This window comes from Protomyctophum parallelum, assembly GCF_964188405.1.
Source record: "Protomyctophum parallelum genome assembly, chromosome: 7".
Taxonomy (NCBI): Eukaryota; Metazoa; Chordata; class Actinopteri; order Myctophiformes; family Myctophidae; genus Protomyctophum; species Protomyctophum parallelum.
This window is the reverse complement of record NC_139705.1, coordinates 48033112-48058733: the sequence shown is the minus strand read 5'-3', so window position 1 is coordinate 48058733 and position 25622 is coordinate 48033112. Positions and strand designations below refer to the sequence as shown.

General features: G+C 41.4%; 1 protein-coding gene across 2 annotated transcripts in view; it reads right to left on the bottom strand.

Moving 5' to 3' along the window:
• The window catches only part of LOC310861315 (extracellular sulfatase Sulf-2-like), a 41260-nt gene extending 17669 nt beyond the window's left edge, over window positions 1-23591 (bottom strand). Inside the window, exons 1-5 of one of the 2 annotated variants that reach the window (XM_083768725.1) lie at window positions 23333-23591; window positions 10073-10113; window positions 4474-4670; window positions 3268-3388; window positions 296-414 (exon numbers count right to left, since the gene is read on the bottom strand). In XM_083768725.1, coding sequence (XP_083624851.1) covers window positions 296-414; window positions 3268-3388; window positions 4474-4615 — 382 coding nt within the window. In that variant the 5' untranslated portion in view covers window positions 4616-4670; window positions 10073-10113; window positions 23333-23591. Of the gene's footprint in view, window positions 1-295; window positions 415-3267; window positions 3389-4473; window positions 4671-10072; window positions 10116-23332 lie in introns of those variants that run through there. The other variant, XM_083768726.1, reaches the window with a different exon arrangement.
• Window positions 23592-25622: the final 2031 nt, after the last annotated feature.

Genomic DNA, 25622 nt, shown 5'->3' with positions numbered 1-25622 from the left:
TAATTAGAGCACTAAACATAAAAGTATAGGCTACTCATTATGCAGAATGCTCCATCTAGTAATGTAATTAGTAAATGCGTTCATTTCGATGTTGCAGCTGGTAAAAGGTGGGGCTGATTTTAATTAGCTTAAGCTATAAAAATCCATAAAATGACCACAGGAATACTCCATAAATTACCACCGGATAGTTAATTGCTCAAGGAGAATATAAGGCAGAATAGCTCCACAAAAAGTCTCTCTCTCTCTCTCTCGCTCACACAGAGCGTAATTGCTGTGTGTGTGTGTGTGTGTGTACCTGTTCTGTAACCGGTGCTGTTCAGGTAGACTCCAAAGGTCCGTGGTTCATGCTGCCGTTGCCAAGACGGCGAGGAACAGTTCTCATTGTTCGTGTAGGTGTTGTGGTTGTGAACGTACCTAGAGAGAGAGAGAGAGAGAGAGAGAGAGAGAGAGAGAGAGAGAGAGAGAGAGAGAGAGAGAGAGAGAGAGAGATTAATGATTAGGGCATTTAGATGATGGATACATACATAAAAAGGATAGGATGAGTTTGATGAATAGAGATAATGGATAAATGGACAGACGGATGTGATGAATAGAGATAATGGATAAATGGACAGACGGATGTGATGAATAGAGATAATGGATAAATGGACAGACGGACATGATGAATAGAGATAATGGGTAAATGTAGATAATGGATAAATGTAGATAATGGATAAATGGAGATAATGGATAAATGGACAGACGGACGTGATAAATGTAGATAATGGATAAATGGACAGACGGACGTGATGAATAGAGATAATGGATAAATGTAGATAATGGATAAATGGACAGGCGGATGTGATGAATAGAGATAATGGATAAATGTAGATAATGGATAAATGTAGATAATGGATAAATGGAGATAATGGATAAATGGACAGACGGACGTGATGAATAGAGATAATGGATAAATGGACAGACGGACGTGATGAATAGAGATAATGGATAAATGTAGATAATGGATAAATGGACAGGCGGATGTGATGAATAGAGATAATGGATAAATGTAGATAATGGATAAATGGAGATAATGGATAAATGGACAGACAGATGTGATGAATAGAGATAATGGATAAATGTAGATAATGGATAAATGGACAGACGGACGTGATGAATAGAGATAATGGATAAATGGACAGACGGACGTGATGAATAGAGATAATGGATAAATGGACAGACGGACGTGATGAATAGAGATAATGGATAAATGGACAGACGAATGTGATGAATAGAGATAATGGATAAATGGACAGACGGACGTGATGAATAGAGATAATGGATAAATGGACAGACGGACGTGATGAATAGAGATAATGGATAAATGGACAGACGGACATGATGAATAGAGATAATGGATAAATGGAGAGAGAGAGAGAGAGAGAGAGAGAGAGAGAGAGAGAGATTAATGATTAGGGCATTTAGATGATGGATACATACATAAAAAGGATAGGATGAGTTTGATGAATAGAGATAATGGATAAATGGACAGACGGATGTGATGAATAGAGATAATGGATAAATGGACAGACGGACATGATGAATAGAGATAATGGATAAATGGACAGACGGATGTGATGAATAGAGATAATGGATAAATGGACAGACGGACATGATGAATAGAGATAATGGGTAAATGTAGATAATGGATAAATGTAGATAATGGATAAATGGAGATAATGGATAAATGGACAGACGGACGTGATAAATGTAGATAATGGATAAATGGACAGACGGACGTGATGAATAGAGATAATGGATAAATGTAGATAATGGATAAATGGACAGGCGGATGTGATGAATAGAGATAATGGATAAATGTAGATAATGGATAAATGGAGATAATGGATAAATGTAGATAATGGATAAATGGAGATAATGGATAAATGGACAGACGGACGTGATGAATAGAGATAATGGATAAATGGACAGACGGACGTGATGAATAGAGATAATGGATAAATGGACAGACGGACATGATGAATAGAGATAATGGGTAAATGTAGATAATGGATAAATGTAGATAATGGATAAATGGAGATAATGGATAAATGGACAGACGGACGTGATAAATGTAGATAATGGATAAATGGACAGACGGACGTGATGAATAGAGATAATGGATAAATGTAGATAATGGATAAATGGACAGACGGACGTGATGAATAGAGATAATGGATAAATGGACAGGCGGATGTGATGAATAGAGATAATGGATAAATGTAGATAATGGATAAATGGAGATAATGGATAATTGGACAGACGGATGTGATGAATAGAGATAATGGATAAATGTAGATAATGGATAAATGGACAGACGGACGTGATGAATAGAGATAATGGATAAATGGACAGACGGACATGATGAATAGAGATAATGGATAAATGGACAGACGGACATGATGAATAGAGATAATGGATAAATGGAAAGACGGATGTGATGAATAGAGATAATGGATAAATGGACAGACGGACGTGATGAATAGAGATAATGGATAAATGGACAGACGGACGTGATGAATAGAGATAATGGATAAATGGACAGACGGACGTGATGAATAGAGATAATGGATAAATGGACAGACGGACGTGATGAATAGAGATAATGGATAAATGGACAGACGGACATGATGAATAGAGATAATGGATAAATGGACAGACGGACGTGATGAATAGAGATAATGGATAAATGGACAGACGGACGTGATGAATAGAGATAATGGATAAATGGACAGACGGATGTGATGAATAGAGATAATGGATAAATGGACAGACGGACATGATGAATAGAGATAATGGATAAATGGACAGACGGACGTGATGAATAGAGATAATGGATAAATGGACAGACGGATGTGATGAATAGAGATAATGGATAAATGGACAGACGGATGTGATGAATAGAGATAATGGATAAATGGACAGACGGATGTGATGAATAGAGATAATGGATAAATGTAGATAATGGATAAATGGACAGACGGACGTGATGAATAGAGATAATGGATAAATGGACAGACGGACGTGATGAATAGAGATAATGGATAAATGGAGATAATGGATAAATGGATAAGATAATGGATAAATGTAGATAATGGATAAATGGACAGACGGATGTGATGAATAGAGATAATGGATAAATGTAGATAATGGATAAATGGAGATAATGGATAAATGGATAAGATAATGGATAATAGAGATAATGGATAAATGGACAGACGGACGTACTTGCCAGTCAGCATGCTGGAGCGTGACGGACAGCACATGGGCGTGGTCACAAAGGCATTGGAGAAAGACGTCCCGCCCTCTTCCATGATGCGACGAGTTTTATTCATCACCTGCATAGAACCTGGAAGACAGAAAAAAAGCGTATACCCTCCAGTAACCATCTGAGTAACCATATCTGTTATGCAGGAGGAGGGTTTGGGGTCAGCAATAATGTAGACTTCAGTTCAAATAGCCTTTTTCATGTTATAATATGGTGTCTGAGGTGGAGGCTTGTCAGGCTATTGTCTTGAGGTGATGGTGACCTGTGCAATTAAAGTTTTGAAGTAATTCATACATTAACTACAGTACTTAACAATAGAGCAGTTATTTCATTCAGTGACCACGCACTCAGCTTGGTAATGGCTACAGGTGATAAGTAGTGTGTGCGTGCGATACTGAGAGCTCTACTGTATAAACACTAGTGTGTTGATAATACTGTGTCTCATGAGGCCATAGTTTATGCAAAGTGAGAGCGGCAAGTGGCGAGGTAATTGCTGCCTGTTGTTATACTGTTTACACAACAAGCGAGTGCGAGACAACACTATAGTCTCCCACTCACCAAGTCATAGTATGTGATTTCTGAAACAGTGTGAAAGAGCCCGCACCCCCCCCCCCCCACACACACACACACACAGTACACACACAACCGCTGTTTCAATTAATTAACACAATGTGTAGATTTATGACGTTTTAGTAATATTGTACCTGCTGTTCTATTGCACAGACTGAGGTTTTAACCCATTTTAGCTTTACCTACAAGCTCGTAGCGCGCCACCGCCATCCCTGGCCTCTCCCTGCCCTCCCGTGTTTGTGAATAGAATATCTGCCCGAGAGGGCTTTACTCTGCTTTGCCTTGTTGTCCTTTTGTGTCACACCACACTCCAGTCATAACATTTATAAAACCAGTTCCCAGAAACTGTTCCAAATGTGATGGCACCGATTTCAATTCCTCAATGTTGGATCTGGTTCCTTCAGTTCCGGATCCTAACTCTACTAGTAATAGCATTAGTAGTAATTATAAGTAGTAATTATTACAGTAGTAATTATTAGTAGTAACAGTACTAGTTAGTAGTAGTAATTATTAGTAGTAACAGTACTAGATAGTAGTAGTAATTATTAGTAGTAACAGTACTAGTTAGTAGTAGTAATTATTAGTAGTAACAGTACCTAGTTCTACATCCTGGTCGTCGGTGAGGATGAGGATGATGTTTGGTCGGATGTTGCGTCGGTCTCTCTGGAGGCGGGGCTTCAGGCAGTGGGCGTGGCCTAACATCAGGAACATCAGAATGAGGAGGAGCCGGCCCGCCATGACCTCCGACCCCTGACTTCCAGGATGTGAACCAATCAGATGCTTCCTGTGGCGCCTGAAAGGCAAACACAAATTTATTTCATATTTATATAAATCATAATTGTCAATAAAAAGGGGAAAGAATTCACACACATATATATTTATTGTGTAAAGATGTTAAGAAAATCAACAATGGAGTTGCACCACTCAGTTCACACGGGTGTGATTTTTTTTAGATAGCTTCTGTTCTTTTTTTTGTTATGCGACAAACTCCTACTAGTGAGTGGTGATATGTGGAAGTGGAAACCGAGCTACACTTCCTAATCATCTGTCCATTGTACCAAGACATCAGAGACACATACCCACAGATTACAACCACACACGGAGATTTTGAAAACATGACCAATGACAAAAAACTCCCATATCTGCTGGGCAAAGTACAACAATGTGCAAACACAGCAGCAAGATTTGTGAGTTGCTGTGATGGGAGAAGGATATCAAATGGAACACAACCACCCTAAAGACTAATCATTGTGTATATTCCTGCACTATACCTGCATCGAGTGATCTTGGTACATAGAAGTTGATCTATTGAAGATCCTGACCTTCAAAGTACATAATTTTTGTTTTGATTGTATTGCTGTATTGTTCTTTCTGCTTTGGCAATGTAAACGTATGTTTTCTCATGCCAATAAAGCCCTTTGAATTGAAATTGAATTGAATTGAGTATAAATGATTGGCTTAATATATCCAGGGCAGCACTCCACGGATTTGTCTCAAAAATAAATCATTTTGCTCACAACAGAGCATGCACACACTGTTTCCATTCACATTTATTTTCTTCTTCTTCTTTTTTTCTTTTTATTTATTTGGTCAAAATCACCAGTAAATATTGCAATTTGCACAATATTCTGTTGCAAATTATTCTTTGATTATCTTCTGTACATTAGAAAATATATTATATTGCTGGTAAAGTCGTAATGCTTTTATTTTTTAATCTAAATTGTATATTGTTACACATCATGTTTCATATCGGTTCATACCGAGACACATCATGTTTCAAACCAGTCTACCCAGTTCATACCGATACACATCATGTTTCAAACCAGTCTACCCAGTTCATACTGATACACATCATGTTTCAAACCAGTCTACCCAGTTCATACTGATACACATCATGTTTCAAACCAGTCTACCCAGTTCATACTGATACACATCATGTTTCAAACCAGTCTACCCAGTTCATACCGATAAACATCATGTTTCAAACCAGTCTACCCAGTTCATACTGATACACATGTTTCAAACCAGTCTACCCAGTTCATACCGATAAACATCATGTTTCAAACCAGTCTACCCAGTTCATACTGATACACATCATGTTTCAAACCAGTCTACCCAGTTCATACTGATACACATCATGTTTCAAACCAGTCTACCCAGTTCATACCGATACACATCATGTTTCAAACCAGTCTACCCAGTTCATACTGATACACATCATGTTTCAAACCAGTCTACCCAGTTCATACTGATACACATGTTTCAAACCAGTCTACCCAGTTCATACTGATACACATCATGTTTCAAACCAGTCTACCCAGTTCATACCGATACACATGTTTCAAACCAGTCTACACAGTTCATACTGATACACATGTTTCAAACCAGTCTACACAGTTCATACCGATAAACATCATGTTTAAAAAATATTGGAAACATTTGTAACATAATTATTCCAGACCATGAAAATACACAATCTTCATATTGTCTAGTTTTCGTACATTTTGAAAATGGGACTATACAATGGGACCTCCATCGTCTCTCCATCAGTCCTACCTCCAGCTAACGGCCGTGCTGCCCTGCTCGTAGGCGGATCCCCAGCACTGAACCGACAACTTCGGATGCCGCTTGCTCGTTACCAAGGTGTCACAATAATAGTCCTCATGGAAACGACACCGTCCCCTCGACAACCAATCGGTCCCCACAGGAACACAGCTGCGACCTCTCTCTCTCTCTCACCGTTTATATATGATCTACTGCGACTATCTCTCTTTCAATCTTTATCTCTTTAACAGTATATATTTATCTAAGGTACTGTCTCAGTCCATCTCTTTCCCTGTTTGCTGTGATCTCTACCTCTTCTCTCTCACATTTTTCTCCCGCTCATCCCCCCCCTCCCCGCTCTCTCTCTCTCTCTCTCTCTCTCCTCTCTATCGTTGCGCGTATTTCTCTCTCTCCATCCCCCACTGCATTAATTTTCTCTGTCCTTCCTTCTTATTCCTTCGATTCCACCCTATTATTATTATTATTAATAATAAAATAATAAAACATATCCCAGTGTTAAGTGAACTCCAAAGAGTGTACAAATGGAGACAAAAGGTATCTCATTTGCACACTCTTCAGAGTTAAAATTACACTACAGAAGGACTACTGTGTAATAATAAATAATAATAATTATACATTTTTATAATGAAATGGGGGTATGTGTTCCCCTAGGGTTACGCAGAGGTACCATGTGTACCCCTAGGGTTACGCAGAGGTACCATGTGTACCCCTAGGGTTACGCAGAGGTACCATGTGTACCCCTAGGGTTACGCAGAGGTACTATGGGGTACGTGAGATAACTGGACACAGTTTAAAGTTTGGGACCCAGAAGGGAGAAGAGTCTGGGACGTGTGGAGTGTTGTCCCGGATGTTTTAGGGAAGGTTCAGACAACTTCCCTGTGTTAGCTGATCACAAGGGTGTCCTGTTTGGAGATATTGGTATTATGTGTTCGGCCACGTGCGCGTGTGTGCATTAGTGTGTGTGTGTGTGTGTGTGTGTGTGTGTGTGTGTCAGACTCAGCGGCTAATCTTCCATCTCAACCCCATATCAACGAGCAGAGAAGGAACGTTGCTGTTGCTGTTTTTACTAAGCAGGGATACATTACATGTCAACGTTTCAAGGTAGGCGCGTCGTCAGCAACATGCTTGAGCCCCATGAGGGACCAGTGAGGAAGGCGACAGCAGAGAGAGGGACTGTGTGAGGGACCAGTGAGTAAGGCGACAGCAGAGAGAGGGACTGTGTGAGGGACCAGTGAGGAAGGCGACAGCAGAGAGAGGGACTGTGTGAGGGACCAGTGAGGAAGGCGACAGCAGAGAGAGGGACTGTGTGAGGGACCAGTGAGGAAGGCGACAGCAGAGAGAGGGACTGTGTGAGGGACCAGTGAGTAAGGTGACAGCAGAGAGAGGGACTGTGTGAGGGACCAGTGAGTAAGGTGACAGCAGAGAGAGGGACTGTGTGAGGGACCAGTGAGTAAGGTGACAGCAGAGAGAGGGACTGTGTGAGGGACCAGTGAGTAAGGTGACAGCAGAGAGAGGGACTGTGTGAGGGACCAGTGAGGAAGGCGACAGCAGAGAGAGGGACTGTGTGAGGGACCAGTGAGGAAGGCGACAGCAGAGAGAGGGACTGTGTGAGGGACCAGTGAGTAAGGCGACAGCAGAGAGAGGGACTGTGTGAGGGACCAGTGAGTAAGGAGACAGCAGAGAGAGGGACTGTGTGAGGGACCAGTGAGGAAGGCGATAGCAGAGAGAGGGACTGTGTGAGGGACCAGTGAGGAAGGCGACAGCAGAGAGAGGGACTGTGTGCCCCATGAGGGACCAGTGAGGAAGGCGACAGCAGAGAGAGGGACTGTGTGAGGGACCAGTGAGGAAGGCGACAGCAGAGAGAGGGACTGTGTGAGGGACCAGTGAGTAAGGCGACAGCAGAGAGAGGGACTGTGTGAGGGACCAGTGAGTAAAGAGACAGCAGAGAGAGGGACTGTGAGGGACCAGTGAGTAAGGTGACAGCAGAGAGAGGGACTGTGTGAGGGACCAGTGAGTAAGGCGACGGCAGAGAGAGGGACTGTGTGTCATGCAGAGCTAAGCCCACCGCTGCAGACTCGGCAACATTGAGTTACATACTGTACAACACTCAATTATCGTACCGGACGCTTATAATTAACGTATTTGAAAGAAAAAAGTACAAAAAACAAAACATACAAAAAATATGTAATTTCACAAACAATCGTGTATATTTAGTGTAAGAAGCAACCTTGTTTGAGACTCCTAGGAGACAAAAATGCATCACATAAGTAAGCAGGCAACATCCTGGACCTTACATAATTAAAAGGCTCAGTGGAACTAGACTGGAGAGTGTTTTTAATGCCTCCAAGACAAGCCACGATATCGGGTCAGAATTCCTGATTTCCTGACTTATTTTGAAAAGCCAAATCGGATCCCGAATCAGCAGCCAAGGAATGTACTGAGATGCAACGCACGTCGCACACAGTGGCGGTCGGCTAATTGTGACGGAAGATAAACACTGAACTAGAAAAAGTGCCCTTCCGGGCACAGGTCTCCACCAGGTTATCCACAGATCCGTGCAGTTAGAGGTAAAAACACTTTTCGGCCAGTTATAGCGCCACCTTGAGGCTGAGTTGAAATTGTTCATGTGGCATTTCGTCCTCGGCCTAGTGGGAATGTGGGTGCACAATTTCAGGGAAATCACGCGATGTGTTCATGATTTGCAGCATTTTGTTTGAAACTGAGCACTCCTGTGAACTTTGGAAGCCAATCTTAACCAATCAGGATGGAGTCTGATAAATCTGAAAGACCCGTTTCGTTGAATGGCTCTAGAGAGACTGTGTACCAATTTGCGTGATGTTTGGACAAAATCTGTAGGTGTACTGTGCAAAAACTTGTTTTGCACAAATCGGCCTCCTGGTGGCGCTATAACAGGCCGTTCTGGAAAGTTTGGGGCAGAGGTTCATCGTTGGCATCCAGGGAGTGTGTGTGCAAAATATGGCATCGACCGGGTTAACGGTGGCCGAGATTAGCTGTTCACGGACACACGGACACACGGACACACAAACGGACGGACGGAGTGCAAAACATACTCTCCCCACATGCCTTCGGCCTGGTGGAGACAATGATCTTCAAGGCTCATTATGATACAAAATGGTTCATGTTTATCGAAAGTACCACACACACACTCAATAGATATCTTTCTGGTATAATAATGTTTGAAATACTGCTACTAGGTCGATGTGGTTACAACTTGTAGCCTACATGAATAATCAGAAAACTTTTAAAAGCCACACATATATATTCAGTATAAATGCCATGGAAAAACACAGACTCAAGACTGCAGAAAACAGCAGCTTTACATGCTGCAGTGCGTGTGTGTGCCCGCGAGTGTGTGTGTGTGTGTGTGTGTGTACGTGCGTGCGCCTGTGTGATGGATGTAGTATCTAAGCAGATGTAGCAGCCTTGCTGCAGGACGCATTAAGTGGGGAATTCATCACACACATATTTTGAATTAGAAAGACAATCAGTCAGTAGGTTTGCGCTTAGAAATTAACCTTGAGGTAAGAGCGTACTGTGTGTCTGTGTGTGTGTGTGTGTGTGTGTGTGTGTGTGTGTGTGTGTGTGTGTGCGCGCGCGTGTGTGCGCTACCTGGCGTTTAACCAGTGTTCCAAGAGCTAGTCAGCAGGGACCTGAAAACAAAACACATAAATTAGACCTGGTCCTCAAAGCGGGGTCTCTGGGTTCCTTCCTAAATGGACCCTTCTGTACACGAGTACACGCACAAGAGTTATGGGGGTCCTTGAAATTGAAAAACATTTGAAAACCACTGCATTAGAAACACACATGATTCCAGAACCGTGCGCTGCATTTGCTGCAAGCCTGAGAGTCACTCACGGATACAGTAGGTACAGTTTACATCTCAAGTATAGTGAGCATTGGACGATAGGGTGAATGTGTCGTTAATTTAATAATTGCTGCTTTTGACTGAAGAGAAGCTTGTGTGTGTCAGCGAGAGAGAAAGAGGGAGAGAGAGACAGAGAAAGAGAGAAGTCACATGCATTTTTTGCTGGCCAGCTTATGCCACAGTGTCTGTGTGTGTGTGTGTGTGTGTGTGTGTGTGTGTGTGTGTGTGTGTGTGTGTGTGTGTGTGTGTGTGTGTGTGTGTGTGTGTGTGTGTGTGTGTGTGTGTGTGTGTGCAATGTGTGCATGCATGGATTGCATATGTTGTGTGTGCTTCATCCCTCTTTACATTATAACTGGCTGTATGCATAATAACAACATCTGCAGGCTATCCACTTCCTCCATGACCTCTACTCCTGATTCTGTTCTCCCTCTCTCTCTCTCCATCCCTCTCTCTCTCTCCATCTCTCTGTGTCTCTCTCTATGTCTCTCTCTGCCTGCAGGTGATTCATCCATCTATCCCACTCAGAGACGGAAATAGACTGATGGAGAACAGAGCAGTCTACTGGGAGATGACCACTATGTGGCACGCACACACGCACGCACTCCTGTATGTGTATGCACACACACACACACACACACACACACACACACATGCATGCATGCCTGAAAGCACGCACGCACTTGCACGCTCTCCCACCACACATGCAATCTACTGCATACGTGTATGCTGTTGGCTGCATGGTCAAGAAGGGGATAATAACTGCATGCCGACGTGGAGCATAATGAATGGTTCCCGCCCCAAAATGGGTTAACACTATTCTGTGTGATTTCTACTAAAATGATTACTCATTCAGACATTAACTCTCCATATCAATACGCAACTCATACAATACAACAGCACGGCCATTGGACCTCTCGGCATGAGGGCACTCTGCTAGCATCTCGCTGCACGGGGCTCATCTATACCAGTGATTCCCAAAGTGGGGTCCGGGGACCCCCAGGGGTCCTTGAGGGAGTTCAAGGGGGTACCCAGCTAAATGAAAGTTTGGAACCAAATGGATCCTTATGGGTCTGTAACTCTGAATGTACAAATGAAACCATTTGTACACTCTCAGAGTTAAATTAACATTGATTTTACGATATAAATTGGGGGTCCCAGAGATGAAATGGGGGTCTGTGGACTCTGTACTAGACTAATATGCATGTCAAACTGGGGGTCCTTGAAATCAAACGGGTTGAGAATCACTGCTAGAGCCGTCAAAATCTTCTCTTATGGGGGTCCCTGGCATATGTTTTTCAAAGGGGGGTCCGCGGGCTAATTAGTGACGATTTGGGGGTCCTTGACATGAAAAGGTTTGGGAACCAGTGATCTATACCACCGCTTCCCAAACAGTGGGCCGGACCCATTTATGGGTCACAACAAAAGTAGATGGAGTATTTCATTGGCATCTAAAACATGTCTAAAACATGGGCATCCATATTCTGAGCAGAACATTTAGCCAAAAACTCATTTGGGCAAAGATGTTTTGTATAGCGGGAAAAAGAGTACAGAGCCCATACGGTCAAGTTTACTAAGTAAGTAAGAGTTTTAAAATGTCGTAAAATACTCTGATGACAGTGTACAACAAAGTACAACAATGTGCAAACACAGCAGCAAGATATGTGAGCTGCTGTGATAGAAGGATATCAAATGGAACACAACCACCCTAAAGACTAATCATTGTGTATATTCCTGCACTATACCTGCATCGAGTGATCTTGGTACATAGAAGTCGATCTATTGAAGATCCTGACCTTCAAAGTATACATAATTTTTGTTTTGATTGTATTGCTGTATTGTTGTATTGTTCTTTCTGCTTTGGCAATGTAAACGTATGTTTTCTCATGCCAATAAAGCCCTTTGAATTGAATTGAATTGACAGTGCTGTCAAACAAACGTCTATGTTGAATCTGCAATACATAATCTTCTATCTATCTATAAATGCAAGTCTCTGTCTGTCTGTCTGTCTGTCGATTGATTGAAAATTAATTCAAAAGGATACAGACACAAGAAAGCCATTAGGCTTGTTTCCGTTGTGGTCCTTTTGGGGAAAGGGGACATGGGGAGTAACAAAACAAAAGAGACAAAAACAAAATACCATTTTTACCTATTCTAATCTAAAAGGTCAGTATGGATTAAAAAAAAATAGGTCAAGTTATCAGCCAGCCATCTGGCTGATAACACTTGCAGACTCAAGGTCCATTGTATTGTCTGTTTACATTCATAAAGTAAAAAAAAAAAAACATAACTTTTTTCAAATAACACAAACCTTGAATTGTTTTTGTCGCCAATAATTTGATGACCTGTGGTAGAACTACTGAGTCTGTAAAAAATTGCAAAAATAGCTAGTAGTTTCTACTTAATTAATTATTAAGTAATTTCAGAAAATCTATAATTTTATTAAATTAAATTATTTTATTATTATTATCATTGATTTGTTAAATTAACCGAGTCTGTTACCCTAGCTCTGACCCTCTATTTTCATAATGAAATTAAAAAAATCTAAATGGATTTTGTTTTTAAACGAACCCAGAAGTTGATTTATTTTCCTTTCTCTCTCCTGTGTTCTGTTTCCTTCTGTTGCCAAGTCTGACCAGCATACTGATGACAGGCGCACACACACACACACACACACACACACACACACACACACACACACACACACACACACACACACACACACACACACACACACACACACACACACACACACACACACACACACACACACACACACACACACACACACACACACACACACACACACACACGAGAGGTAATGACTTTCTGCCTTCTTTCACAATCCGTTCTGAGCAGCCAATTCCCACTTGGGTGTGCGTCTGTGTGCTTGTGACTGTGAGTGTGAGTGTGAGTGTGTGTGTGTGTGTGTGTCTCCTCACCAGGGAACCCTAATGAGAATGTTTGTTTCTCTGTCTGTCTGTCCGTCTTTCTTTCTTACACTGTTTCTCATCCAGGTTTTACAAAAGAACAGCTGACAGTGACGACACACTATATGCACATTTTTCAACAAGAACATATCAATAATATACTGACAACTAACTATTGCAACTGAAACCGAAACCAAATCGAAAGACTCGACACCGAAAGAACACACCAAAATCAAACAAATCACTATACCGGTAATATCAAAATAAATATAGAAATACAACTTTTTAAAACATCTTTGCTCTGAAATTATCACATCCATTAAAAAAACTAAGACATTTTGTAACTAGACAAACAGAAGTACAGAACCTACTTGACTTAGCATCACTGAACACAACAATCTATGATAAACTTCTGGCTATAAAAGCCTTGATATGACCCAAATTAAATGCTGAAATGTGCTAAAAAGCCATCCTGAAAACCATTTAATCTAATCCTCACTGCAACATATTTTCCTGGAATCCTTTTTCAATCAGATTTGAACTCCAACATGACAGGGGTATCCGCATTTAACAGGAATCTGGGCAAAGTGTGATATCACAAAGTCAAGAATTGTACGGTAGATTTCAACCGAACAGAGAGTATTGAGCCTTTTCTGTTCATCATCATGGCGGACTATGTCTTGTGACAATCTGTGAATTAAATCTGTGACAAGAGCCTCATTGTCAGAAGTCAGTAAATATTTCACTGACCGTCGCTATGCAGCAGACATTCTCGCCCTAACCACAGCGCACAATAACATCTATTAAATCAGCCACTTTTTATCTCATTTGAACAATCTACTGCTAAAGTAGGGCTCAGGCAAAATAAACTGAATGCATGATCATCACCAACCACACTAGCCACCCATCTACCACATTAATGAATGGAACCACCCACATGAAGGAAGTCCATGACATCAGACATATCTTGGTTCATGCAGCATGTCGCTGACAGCAGAAAGGACTTTCTATCCAGAAAGGCACACGCATGGGATATGTCTGTAAGAAGCTACTCTGAATCTGGCAGTCTGGTGTCTCAATACAGACAAAAAAAAATAGAACATCCATAGATTTTGGTCTTTACTAGATGTTTGTTTAAAGTGCTCCAAGCAAATATTAGAACGTATAGACTGTTTTTTTGTGGCTTTTGCCTTTTATTTTATATTTTTTATGGAGGGACAGAAAGTAGGCTGACACCAAATGGGGAGAGAGATGGGGGGGGGGGGGGGAAGACATGCAGTAAAGGCCGTCGGAATCGGGACTCGGGAGTCGAACCCGTGGCACACTGCCAGACTGGATTACCAGCCAACTAGCCAAGGTGCCTGGACCATTGAGCCATGGCCCAGGCCAGTGCCGTTTTTTTTTTTACGTCATTAAAAGCCCATAGACTTGGCTGACAAAGTCAGGTCCACTCCAGGGACCCTCCGTGTTCCTTGAGAGGGTTCCAAATTGACCCTTACAAGGTATGTTACTCTGTGCAACGACAAGATAATAAACTAATAAGGTAAATAGTACAGTAAGATTATAAAACAGTCGTGCAACACAGTGGCGTATCTACAATAAGGCGAGGACAGGCTGTCCAAATCCATTTTCTGCCTTGCCAAAATCAATACACCGAGGACAAAAACAAGACCTAAGAACTATAAGTGGGCAGCGGACTGCCCGTTGAGGTAGAACGCGACCCTCAATCACCCATTGGAATGTACGTAAATGCATGCCTTTCAGCCTTTGTATCCTACTGTCTGGCAGGTACTGTATATCTCTTTGTATCCTACTGTCTGGCAGGTATATCTCTTTGTATCCTACTGTCTGGCAGCCAGGTATATCTCTTTGTAGTATCCTACTGTCTGGCAGGTATATCTCTTTGTATCCTACTGTCTGGCAGGTATATCTCTTTGTATCCTACTGTCTGGCAGGTATATCTCTTTGTATCCTACTGTCTGGCAGGTATATCTCTTTGTATCCTACTGTCTGGCAGGTATATCTCTTTGTATCCTACTGTCTGGCAGGTATATCTCTTTGTATCCTACTGTCTGGCAGGTATATCTCTTTGTATCCTACTGTCTGGCAGGTATATCTCTTTGTATCCTACTGTCTGGCAGGTATATCTCTTTGTATCCTACTGTCTGGCAGGTATATCTCTTTGTATCCTACTGTCTGGCAGGTATATCTCTTTGTATCCTACTGTCTGGCAGGTATATCTCTTTGTAGTATCCTACTGTCTGGCAGGTATATCTCTTTGTATCCTACTGTCTGGCAGGTATATCTCTTTGTATCCTACTGTCTGGCAGGTATATCTCTTTGTATCCTACGGTCTGGCAGGTATATCTCTTTGTATCCTACTGTCTGGCAGGTATATCTCTTTGTATCCTACTGTCTGGCAGGTATATCTCTTTGTATCCTACTGTCTGGCAGGTATATATCTTTGTATCCTACTGTCTGGCAGGTCTATCTCTTTGTATCCTACTGTCTGGCAGGTATATCTCTTTGTATCCTACTGTCTGGCAGGTATATCTCTTTGTATCCTACTGTCTGGCAGGTATATCTCTTTGTATCCTACTGTCTGGCAGGTATATCTCTTTGTATCCTACTGTCTGGCAGGTATATCTCTTTGAAAACCTTTAGTACTACTGATTGTGTGCGGGGAGACGACAATTAACACATATTGCCTGCCCAAAATGTAATTCCTGCCTGCCTAAAATGTAATTCCTGCCAGCCTAAAATGTAATTCCTGCCTGCCCAAAATGTAATTCCTGCCTGCCCAAAATTTAATTCCTGCCTGCCCAAAATGTAATTCCTGGAAACGCCACTGGTGCAACATCAACTAAAACATTGAAAATATTACTGCAAATGAAATAGCATCATGTGATAAATGACATGATGGTGTGGGAATGGCACTGGAACTGCCATATACAGTACTCGTCGATACCGATACTAGCCTTTTATGCAGCTTTATCGGAACAATTAACTCCAGCTACCAAGGTCTCACTCTTCAAGGGCCTGTGTGGAAAGCATCCCGTTATATGGTGCTGATATAACACAGGGCCTGATAACACAGGGATAATAACATCAGCAGCATGCCTATATGCCCTCGCACAGCTGTGACACAAATTATAGATGAAATTTGCGTGTATTTGCCGAATTGCCCCTGTCACCCCAGCATCACCCATAGCATAGAGCAGAGCCCATAAGGATATCGCTAGTTCACTACATAAGCTATGTTGCGTTTTTTTATTTATTTTTATCCGTTATTAAGTTGTTATTAAGTCATTACACACGCATTGTTCCACACAAGCCACCAGAGTCTCGTAAATCATGTTTTGGGATGAACGTTTGGCAGTGGTGTAAAGTAACAAAAGGTACATTTACTGAAGTGCTGTACTGTAATTTTGAGGTACTTTTACTTCACTGGAGTACTGGTATTTCCAAATTCATATACTTTTACTTTTAAGGCAGAAATTTAAATTACCCTGGGTCGTGAACTAGAAGTGAAAACCGTCTATGTATATTCTCCTGTGAATTCACACAAAATATACATGTTGCAACCGCGATCAGCAATGCTTTAGTTATTGGCCGCGAATAAAGCTTGTTTTGATTAAAAAACGGAATCTGGGAAAAGAATCAGAGATAAAATAATGGGGCCGCCATCTTGTTTCTGGTTAATTTCCTGTTCCTAATTGATTGCCTAGCAACCGAGAGTCATTCAGACGGTATAGTGACGACAAGTTTGACCAACCTTAATCAATAAAAAACACTGAATCTCGTCATTCTCATGTTTGGCAAAAAAAATAGACGAGATATCCAAAGATATTTAGTCTTTGTTTTAGCCATCATAGCTTAGTTTTTATCTAGTTTTCGTCAGTGAAAAAAGAAATGACGAACATTTTTCGTCATAGTTTTAGTCGACGAAATTAACATTGCGTGGGAGTTTTTGGGGACTTTATTGTTTTGTAGTTTTTCAAATTATCTTTCTGTATATAGTGTTAAACAAAGCAACTGGATTCAAGGTGCCAGATAGCTGAACCGAAATTCAGCTATTTACCAAAAATAAACAATATTTCTCTTGAACAATTAATTAAGAGCAAAAACTTTGGGTATGCAGAATCTTTCCACCACTGCTCTCTAGTAAACAAAAAAAAAATACATTTTCAGTTCAGGATACCATTTAATCCAATTAGGCAACTAAAAGAGGACGCCACAAAGCTTCAATATAACCATACCAGCTTCCATTTGATATAGTGTTCCAGCTTCCACCTTTTGTTTTGTCTCACCACTCCCAATTCCCCTTCTTTATCCTGTGTATCCTCTGTATACGAGTTCAGTTCACCCTCCGGAACTCCTGATGAAATGTTTCACTTGTCTGTCTTTGTCCTCCTATGCCTCCACACACTGCAGTGACTCATTTATTATTTTCCACCAGACATGAACTGCTTCCAGATCTGATGTGCTCCGTGTCGCCTCTAATTCTAATTCCTCCTCTCTTCCCCCTCTCAGACGACAGTAAAACTACTGTTCAATATCTGCATTATCTGCCTGACAGTGTTTCCCAAGCTAGTACAGCACAGTACAGTACAGTAGTACTATATACTGTACAACAGTGATTCACTGGTTCCCACACCGTTTAGCTCGAGACCCAAAAGATCAATTTGATGTCTCCCGTGACCCAAACTATAGAGAAAATAATTAGTTCCCCTCTCTAATTAATGGATTGGATTTTAAAACAAATAATGTTTAATTAACTTTTGAAAAACACATTTGAATTTAGTTTTTTAACTAAAATTGGGAAATTTGGGGGGGGAATTCTTTGAAAATCTTTTGAAATAATAATTAAAAACAAAATGTACAATTGTACTGTACAATGTACAAGCTCACAAGGCGGCGCAAAGCGATGTGTTGTGATCTTGTAGATCTGCTATTCTCACTAGTTACCGGTCCCGGGAAAACAATCTTTTTTGGTTCTCAAGCTAAAAAGTTGGACATCAATTAATTCCACCCTCAAACAACAACAAAAAAAACCTCCCCTCTTCAGCTGGTCCAACACTTCTTCTTACAAAAACTAGTAATATATTGCAGACACTATCTATGCGACACGTTGTGACAACAATATACAGTATACTGTATAAGAGGACTATAGTTCTGATGTTCTGCTGTCGTTTCTGGCAGCTGTGAAGCACTTCGGGAATTTGTTCAAATAAATAAATGAAGCTTATAGCACTAGGTCTCCACTTGTGGGTCGGGACCCCCACGGGGGCCGCCACATGATTTTTTGGGGGGTCCCCAGGTGACAGTTAAGTGACAATACTTAAAAACTATATACGGTAACTATATACGACAAACTATATACGGTAATAAAAAACTGGTCAAACATTGGCGAAATTGCCTCACATTACGTGGCGTTGAGAGCATGTAGATGAGCTATTTTCGCAGGGGTCGCGGCCTGAAAAGGTTGAGAATCACTGTCTTATAGCAGTGGTTCCCAAAGTGGGGTCCGGGGATCCTTGAGGGAGTTCCAGGGGCTCCCCGCTAAACGTAAAAAAACCCTATATATTACAAAAAGCAGTATCAACTAAAATGATTTTTAAAATAGAAAACGAAAGAAGTTCATCTAACTTCAACTTTTCTTGACATTCATTCCATAATGGAGCATACACCACGCGGTATCTGCCTTGTATCAGGCAGTATCTCACAGCTTAGAATTGGTAGAATTGGCACCTTCAGCATAAGCTTATCTTGAGATCTGGTACCATAAGTTGATGCATTGGGATCTAGCAGTGTTGCCAAAATGCATGGGTAGTTTGCCAAGTAGTGCTTTGTATGAAAACAGGGCAACATGTTGTTTCCTTCTAAAGTTCTGCTTCTACAATTGCTCTGCTCTTCTCTTCTGTCCCAATGTCTGAGATGGCAGGCGCCTGTGTGTGTGTGTGTGTGTGTGTGTGTGTGTGTGTGTGTGTGTGTGTGTGTGTGTGTGTGTGTGTGTGTGTGTGCGCGCGCGCTTCAATATTAATTACAATCAGGAACTGGAGATTTTCTCAAATGTCAACTGCTTGTGTTTGTCTGAGAGGAGAGACATTGAAAAGGAGAGGGAACAAGGCATTGAATGGAAAAAGGAGAAATGTGACTCAACAATCTCAACAATGATTTGAGATAATAGCAAATACATTTATTGCATAAGCATCAGAATTATAGGATGGCTATTTCTACCATTGTTTTGAAATAATACAATGATTTAATAGGGCTTACCGGTATGTTGGCCAGATAGCACATTAACATTATGTATTTTCTTTTATATTTTCTTTTGGATTGGTACTGGTCATTGTGAGTCACTCACTGTTAACACATTTAGACCGTGGAAACGTCATAACTAATCCAACCGACGGATTGCTAGGACGTGTACACATGTGTACACATGGGGGGGCTTTCAGAGTAAAAGTGGCCATATCTGTACGGCACCCTGAGCTGTTATTTTGAAAGAAACCCCAGCTCTGATTGTGTTAAGTTATTGTCCGTACTACATCTCAAAGATGTGTGCACTCTTCTTCAGTATGCACCAGGCATGGTCTTCTACAATTTAACCCATTCTGAACGGGCACCCATTTTGGTGTCAGCATCATGTTATGCTTTAGCTATTTAAAAATAGCAGATCTACAAGCTCGTATCGCGCCACCGAGTGGCGCGATACGAGCTTGTAGGTCTGCTATTTTAGAAAAATCGACATTTTTTAGAATCTGATCTCAGGTCAGAATGGGTTCATCAGGACCAGTGCGTGTCCGGCGGAAACCTGGTATGAATCTGATCTCAGGTCAGAATGGGTTAAAATATTACACAGGTAACATTTTGTCAGAGGAAAAACTCTACAGAATGTATCCAAATGTGAATCCAGCCTGCGACGGATGTGGCCAGTCGCCGGCCCACTCTAGCCCATGCGTTCTGGCACTGCACTAAACTAACATCATATTGGCAAAGTATATTTACATCACTGTCAGACATCGTTGGAAAACCTTTTGACCCGGATCCACTGACTGCAGTTCTAGGAGTCAAAAGGCCAGTTTGACCCAACTAACTGTCTACTTTCCAATAGAACGTGGTAAAAGGTGTGACTCTACTGGCTCGCAGACTGATACCGTTTAATTGGAAGCAAGCACAGGTTCCAACTCACACTACACACATGAAAGATGTTATGCACTATTTGCAATTGGAAAAGTTGAATTGAGAGGGAGTGAAGATAGATTTTACCAGTCTTGGCAACCCTTCATTGGCTACGTTTACTTACATGGACAGTTAAATCCCCTTTTCATTCAGAATAAAAGTTAAATCCTATTAAAAGTTGTCATGTAAACACCTACAAAAACTTAAATCGGAATGAAAATGGCCAATCTGATTTAAACTTAGATCTGATGTAACTGACCGGATTATTCCATTTTTAAATCCTATTGAAACAATTGTGGACTCATGTAAACACTCATTCGGATTTAAGTTCATTCTGGTCTTTCTGCGCATGCTTGTTTCCATGTAATTGGTATGGCCATATTATGCTCTTGTTTTGCGATTAATTATAAGAAACTAGACATGTTTAATTTCACATCTCTGAGAGCAACCTCTCATAGGCTACAGGATACATCAAATATAAAGTAATATGGCATAAAAGTGTTTTATTATTATTATTATTATTATTTTGTTTTACCTGAAATGTAGTGGAGTAGAAGTAAAAGTATTGGAAATTGGAAATACTCAAGTAAAGTAGAAATACCTCAAATCTTTACTTTAGTAGATTACTAAAGTAAATGTACTTATTTACTTTCCACCACTGGACGTAAACATATGCGCCCTGCCCCTCATCCAATCAGAAGCCTTCCCAGCCCCAAACCTGATGTGGAATGAAATAATGGGATTTAAAAGTATTGTCTATGTAAACACTCATTCGGAATGACCATTTCCCATGTAAACACGCAGCAAAAAACTTACTTCTGAATTAATTAATTCTGAAGTTTTCATTCTGAATGAAAAAGCCCTCATGTAACCGCAGCCATTGACTATTTCGATTGGTGCATGCTAACCCCTCCTACACGATAGATTACATAGTGTTTTCTCTTTACTTTATTCTTTTCATTTAAAAAGAAACAAACTGTAATTCAGTTGATATACAACAACTTGTTGGGAAAGTTTGAGAGCAAGAGTGTCTGTCCTGTTGTCTTTGTTTTGTTTGTCTGTTAACATGTCACTGTTTAACGTTATTATGAGTTAATCATCAAATCAAATGTCATGATTGTGACAGTCTACATGTCACAATATAGTATACAGTATACAGTAGCATGAAAGTAGAAAGCCGGGGCTAAAAAAATAAGATATCACATAGATTAACCCACAAGAGTTTTGGAACCACAGCTTATAAAAGTACACACACACACACACACACACACACACACACACACACACACACACTTGTGTTGCAACGCACGCACGCTGCTACAGAAACCTCCAGTCAACATGAGTTAATCCAGTATTTATAGTCAGAAAGTGGAAAGTCCCTGACAAGTACTATTCAAATTCACAGACAAGTCAATGGTTCTCACTGGTCTCTCTCAGACAGCCCATTGTACTCCAAGTAGAAAAGACCTATTTCACTATTTAAAGCTAAGTTTGTTTATGTCAACAAGAAGAATACATCTCTTATATAGCCTCTCCAAATAATAGCAAATGGACATTCGTTTTCATTTCCGTGTACATTTTAAGCTCATATATGGCGTCATTTGTCAGGCATGCCCAGATAAAGTAACCACCTGTCACAAATACATAATTGCCTTATATTTGAGGGGAGCTAGCCCACACGTCTCCAGGAAGAAACCCTAAATACAAAGTTAATACACTATTGCACATAAAAACGACTCCAGGGTGTCTAATGAAGTACTGTCACCTCATAGACGCATGAAAAACTGGAAAAATACAAAAACTGTGGCACTCCATCTTTAAATCATTAATCGCAATTATTTGTAAGACAATTAATAGTCAACTAAAATGTCGAGACAGCCCTAGGTATACAGTGGAAGAGAGATGTGAGTTATTGTTGTCCACTCACATGCACACTTCCAGTAAGAGCCTTTAAGCAGGATAAGGGTTAGCAGCATACAAGTAGTACCCTGATTTATCAAGCAGGAATCTAGCTGTGATTCTACAAATACCTTCTAAATTAATAGTTATCAAACGTTTTCATGCCAACTATAATGACACCAAAATTTATACATATGGGTATATCGGATGGAGGTCCGCCCTCCATCCGAAATTGTTTTGTGCCAAGGAACCCCATAACTCTGAAACTGAGATATATCTGAGACCTGTGGGGGTCCATTTGGTTACATGTGTACACTTTCAGAGTTTCAGAGAGTAACCGGGTGTCACATTTGCATGATGCTTGTGAAATCAGAAAACGACTGAGTCCAGTGCATCACTGAATGATATTGCTACAACACTGGCTCTCAAAGTGGGGTCCGGGGACCCCCAGGGTTCCATGCTGGGCTTACAGCTAAATTGGTTAGGAACCAAATGCACCCTTACAGGTCTGTAACTCTGAGAGTATAACAAATAGAACCAAATAGACCCTTTACAGGTCTGTAACTCTGTGAGTATGACAAATAGAACCAAATGGACCCTTACAGGTCTGTAACTCTGCGAGTGTAATAAATGGAACTGACTGTGTACAGTCATAGAGTTAGTGTACAGTGCACGTACTCAGTCAGAGTTATGGGGGTCGGTGGCCAGTGGCCTAATGCATACCAAATTCGTGTCCTTGAAATTGAAAAGTTTGAGAACCAGTACTGTGCATTAATTGTCACTTAATTGTGTCAGTAACAGTGACAGGTAGAGGTAGATTAGAGTAGCAGTGAGTCCGTTTGCAGTTAAAACAGCAGTAAGAGTAGCAGACAGCAGTTACAGTGAGAGTAGCAGTGATCCACCGGGGTTACAATGACAGTTACATTTTCAGTGACAATGACAGTTCGAGCAGCAGTGGCAGTTAACAGTGAGGAGAGGGACAATTTGTGTTACCTCTTCAGTCTTCCTTGCTGTGCTAGTGCTGCTCCAGTATTAGCCGTTAGCCGCTAGCAAATCCATAACTCAATAATATTGCCCACATTACAAAGTGCTCCGGACAGGAGAGGGAAGGATATCGAGGAGGAGCATGGAACTGCAGACAGCAGAAGTATCTCTCAGTCTCTCTCCTACGCTGCAGTGCAAACGTTCCTACTCTGACTGTCTCTGACTCACTTTCTGAGTCTGCACTGACTGTTGTACAGCCATCTGTTGCAACACGTCTGATGATAGCTTTTACTCTCACTCTTTCACGCGCTCTCTCTCTCCCTCTCTTTGTGTGTGTGTGTGTGTGTGTGTGTGTGTGTGTGTGTGTGTGTTAGATTGCGTGCGTGCGGGTGTGTGAGTGCCTGCGTGCGCGCGAGCAAGTAAAGGGAGGCAAACAGAAATGTGGGCGGGTCTGGTCCTCTGTGAGCCAGTGAGAAAAGAAAAGCCGTGAACTCTCTCTCTCTCTCTCTCTCTCTCTCTCTCTCTCTCTCTCTCTTTCTCTCTCTCTCTCTCTCTCTCTCTCTCTCTCTCTCTCACTATGCCTGAAGTGGGAGGGGCTAGGAGAGAGTGGGAGAGAGGGAGAGAGAGAGAGAGAGAGGGGGGGGGACACAAGTGAGAGAGGGAGGAGGGAGACGTTCAAGCTGTGGACGGTGAGTGGGTGAGTGAGAGAGAGAGAGAGAAAGAATTTAAAAGGGGAGTGGAGTGAGACTGAGGTAGATGGGGACACCGGGACAGGGTGTAACACAGCACTGTTCAGAGAGAGAGAGAGAGAGAGAGAGAGAGAGAGAGATTAACCACCAGCATTGTGTAACATCAGTATTTTGCTGATGTGAATGTCAGTACAGGATATTAGTGAGACATGGTTGCCACTGGCAACAGTCACATCTTCAGACAACCTTCACTTGTTCTATAGGCCTATTATCGTTGTAATTCATGAGAGACATTATTCCCGCGTAATGTTGTTTTAAGATCAAATTGAATGCAATAAAAAAAGTCCTTTTACAAAGATAGAAATGTTAATCTGTGGACCTTTACAGACATCAATAGGGGAGCCTGAGAGGGTTGTTCTTTATTCATTTTAGTAAGTGGGAGTTTAGTCACCATAGGAGGATGATTATTTCAGAGCACTAAATCACTCCAATCTCATTCTAAACACCATAATTCATATAAATCGATCCGTTTGAGGATCTGTGTGATTCTAGCCAAATGGACAGGCAGATAGAGATTCTCAGTGAAGGTGCAGCCAGTGAATAAAGTAGATGAACTCTGGCCTCCACATCATAAAACGAGACCACACCCTCCTCATAATTCACAAACACTCCCACATGTCTGGAGCTTCTCTCTTACAGCAAGGAGGACAGGCGGGATCGACAGACAGCCGTATAGCCTCATTATTTCCATCCCTCAACCATACAGTAACCTTTGTACTTAGGACTCAGTGTGAATTCCTTCCTGTCGGTGGACTCTCTGGTCCCTCCCAAAGTCCAGCCAGTCTTCCCTTTAAAGGGGTATTTCACTGTCAAACACGTTTTGGATGATTTTACTGTCTGTGCAGTATTTTGTGAGCAGTGCCCCAGACAATTTTTAAGTTGCATGATTTAGTATTTTGATATTAGTTTTAGCTGCCCCGCCCCCTTCCTATATGCGAACCCAATGTAACTTCAAAACACCTGACTGATATTGTCCTATAATACATGAGGGAGGGGGGCATGTTTTTTCAATTGCTTTTTTAATAAAAATGTGTGTGTGTGTGTGTGTGTGTGTGTGTGTGTGTGTGTGTGTGTGTGTGTGTGTGTGTGTGTGTGTGTGTGTGTGTGTGTGTGTGTGTGTGTGTGTGTGTGTGAGAGAGAGAGAGAGCTCAGCATGGCATCTCTCAATAGTGCTGATCAGAGCAGTGAAGACCTGCACACTGTCTGCTATCTCTCTGTCTGCAACTTTCTTGCTGAGCTCTTGAGTTTTTGACCTCGAAGGGAATCAAAATTTGTATCAAAATGTACTTAAAGTACCAAAAGTATAAATAGTTATTAAAGTTTTAAAATGTATTAAAATCTGCTATTTTCTATATTTGAAAAATCTCGAAAGTGTGAGAACCACTGTATAGAAGGCATTTGTAGAATCAGCCTGCAGATTTTAATGGGTTAAGTCTTGTGCCTCATCAGGTGGGCACGATTGAGAAGTGAGAAGAGGAGTTGGGGAAAGGATTGTGGACTGGGTCCCCTAGGCCAGGGCTCCCTTTTCTCTCCACAAGCACACACCCAAA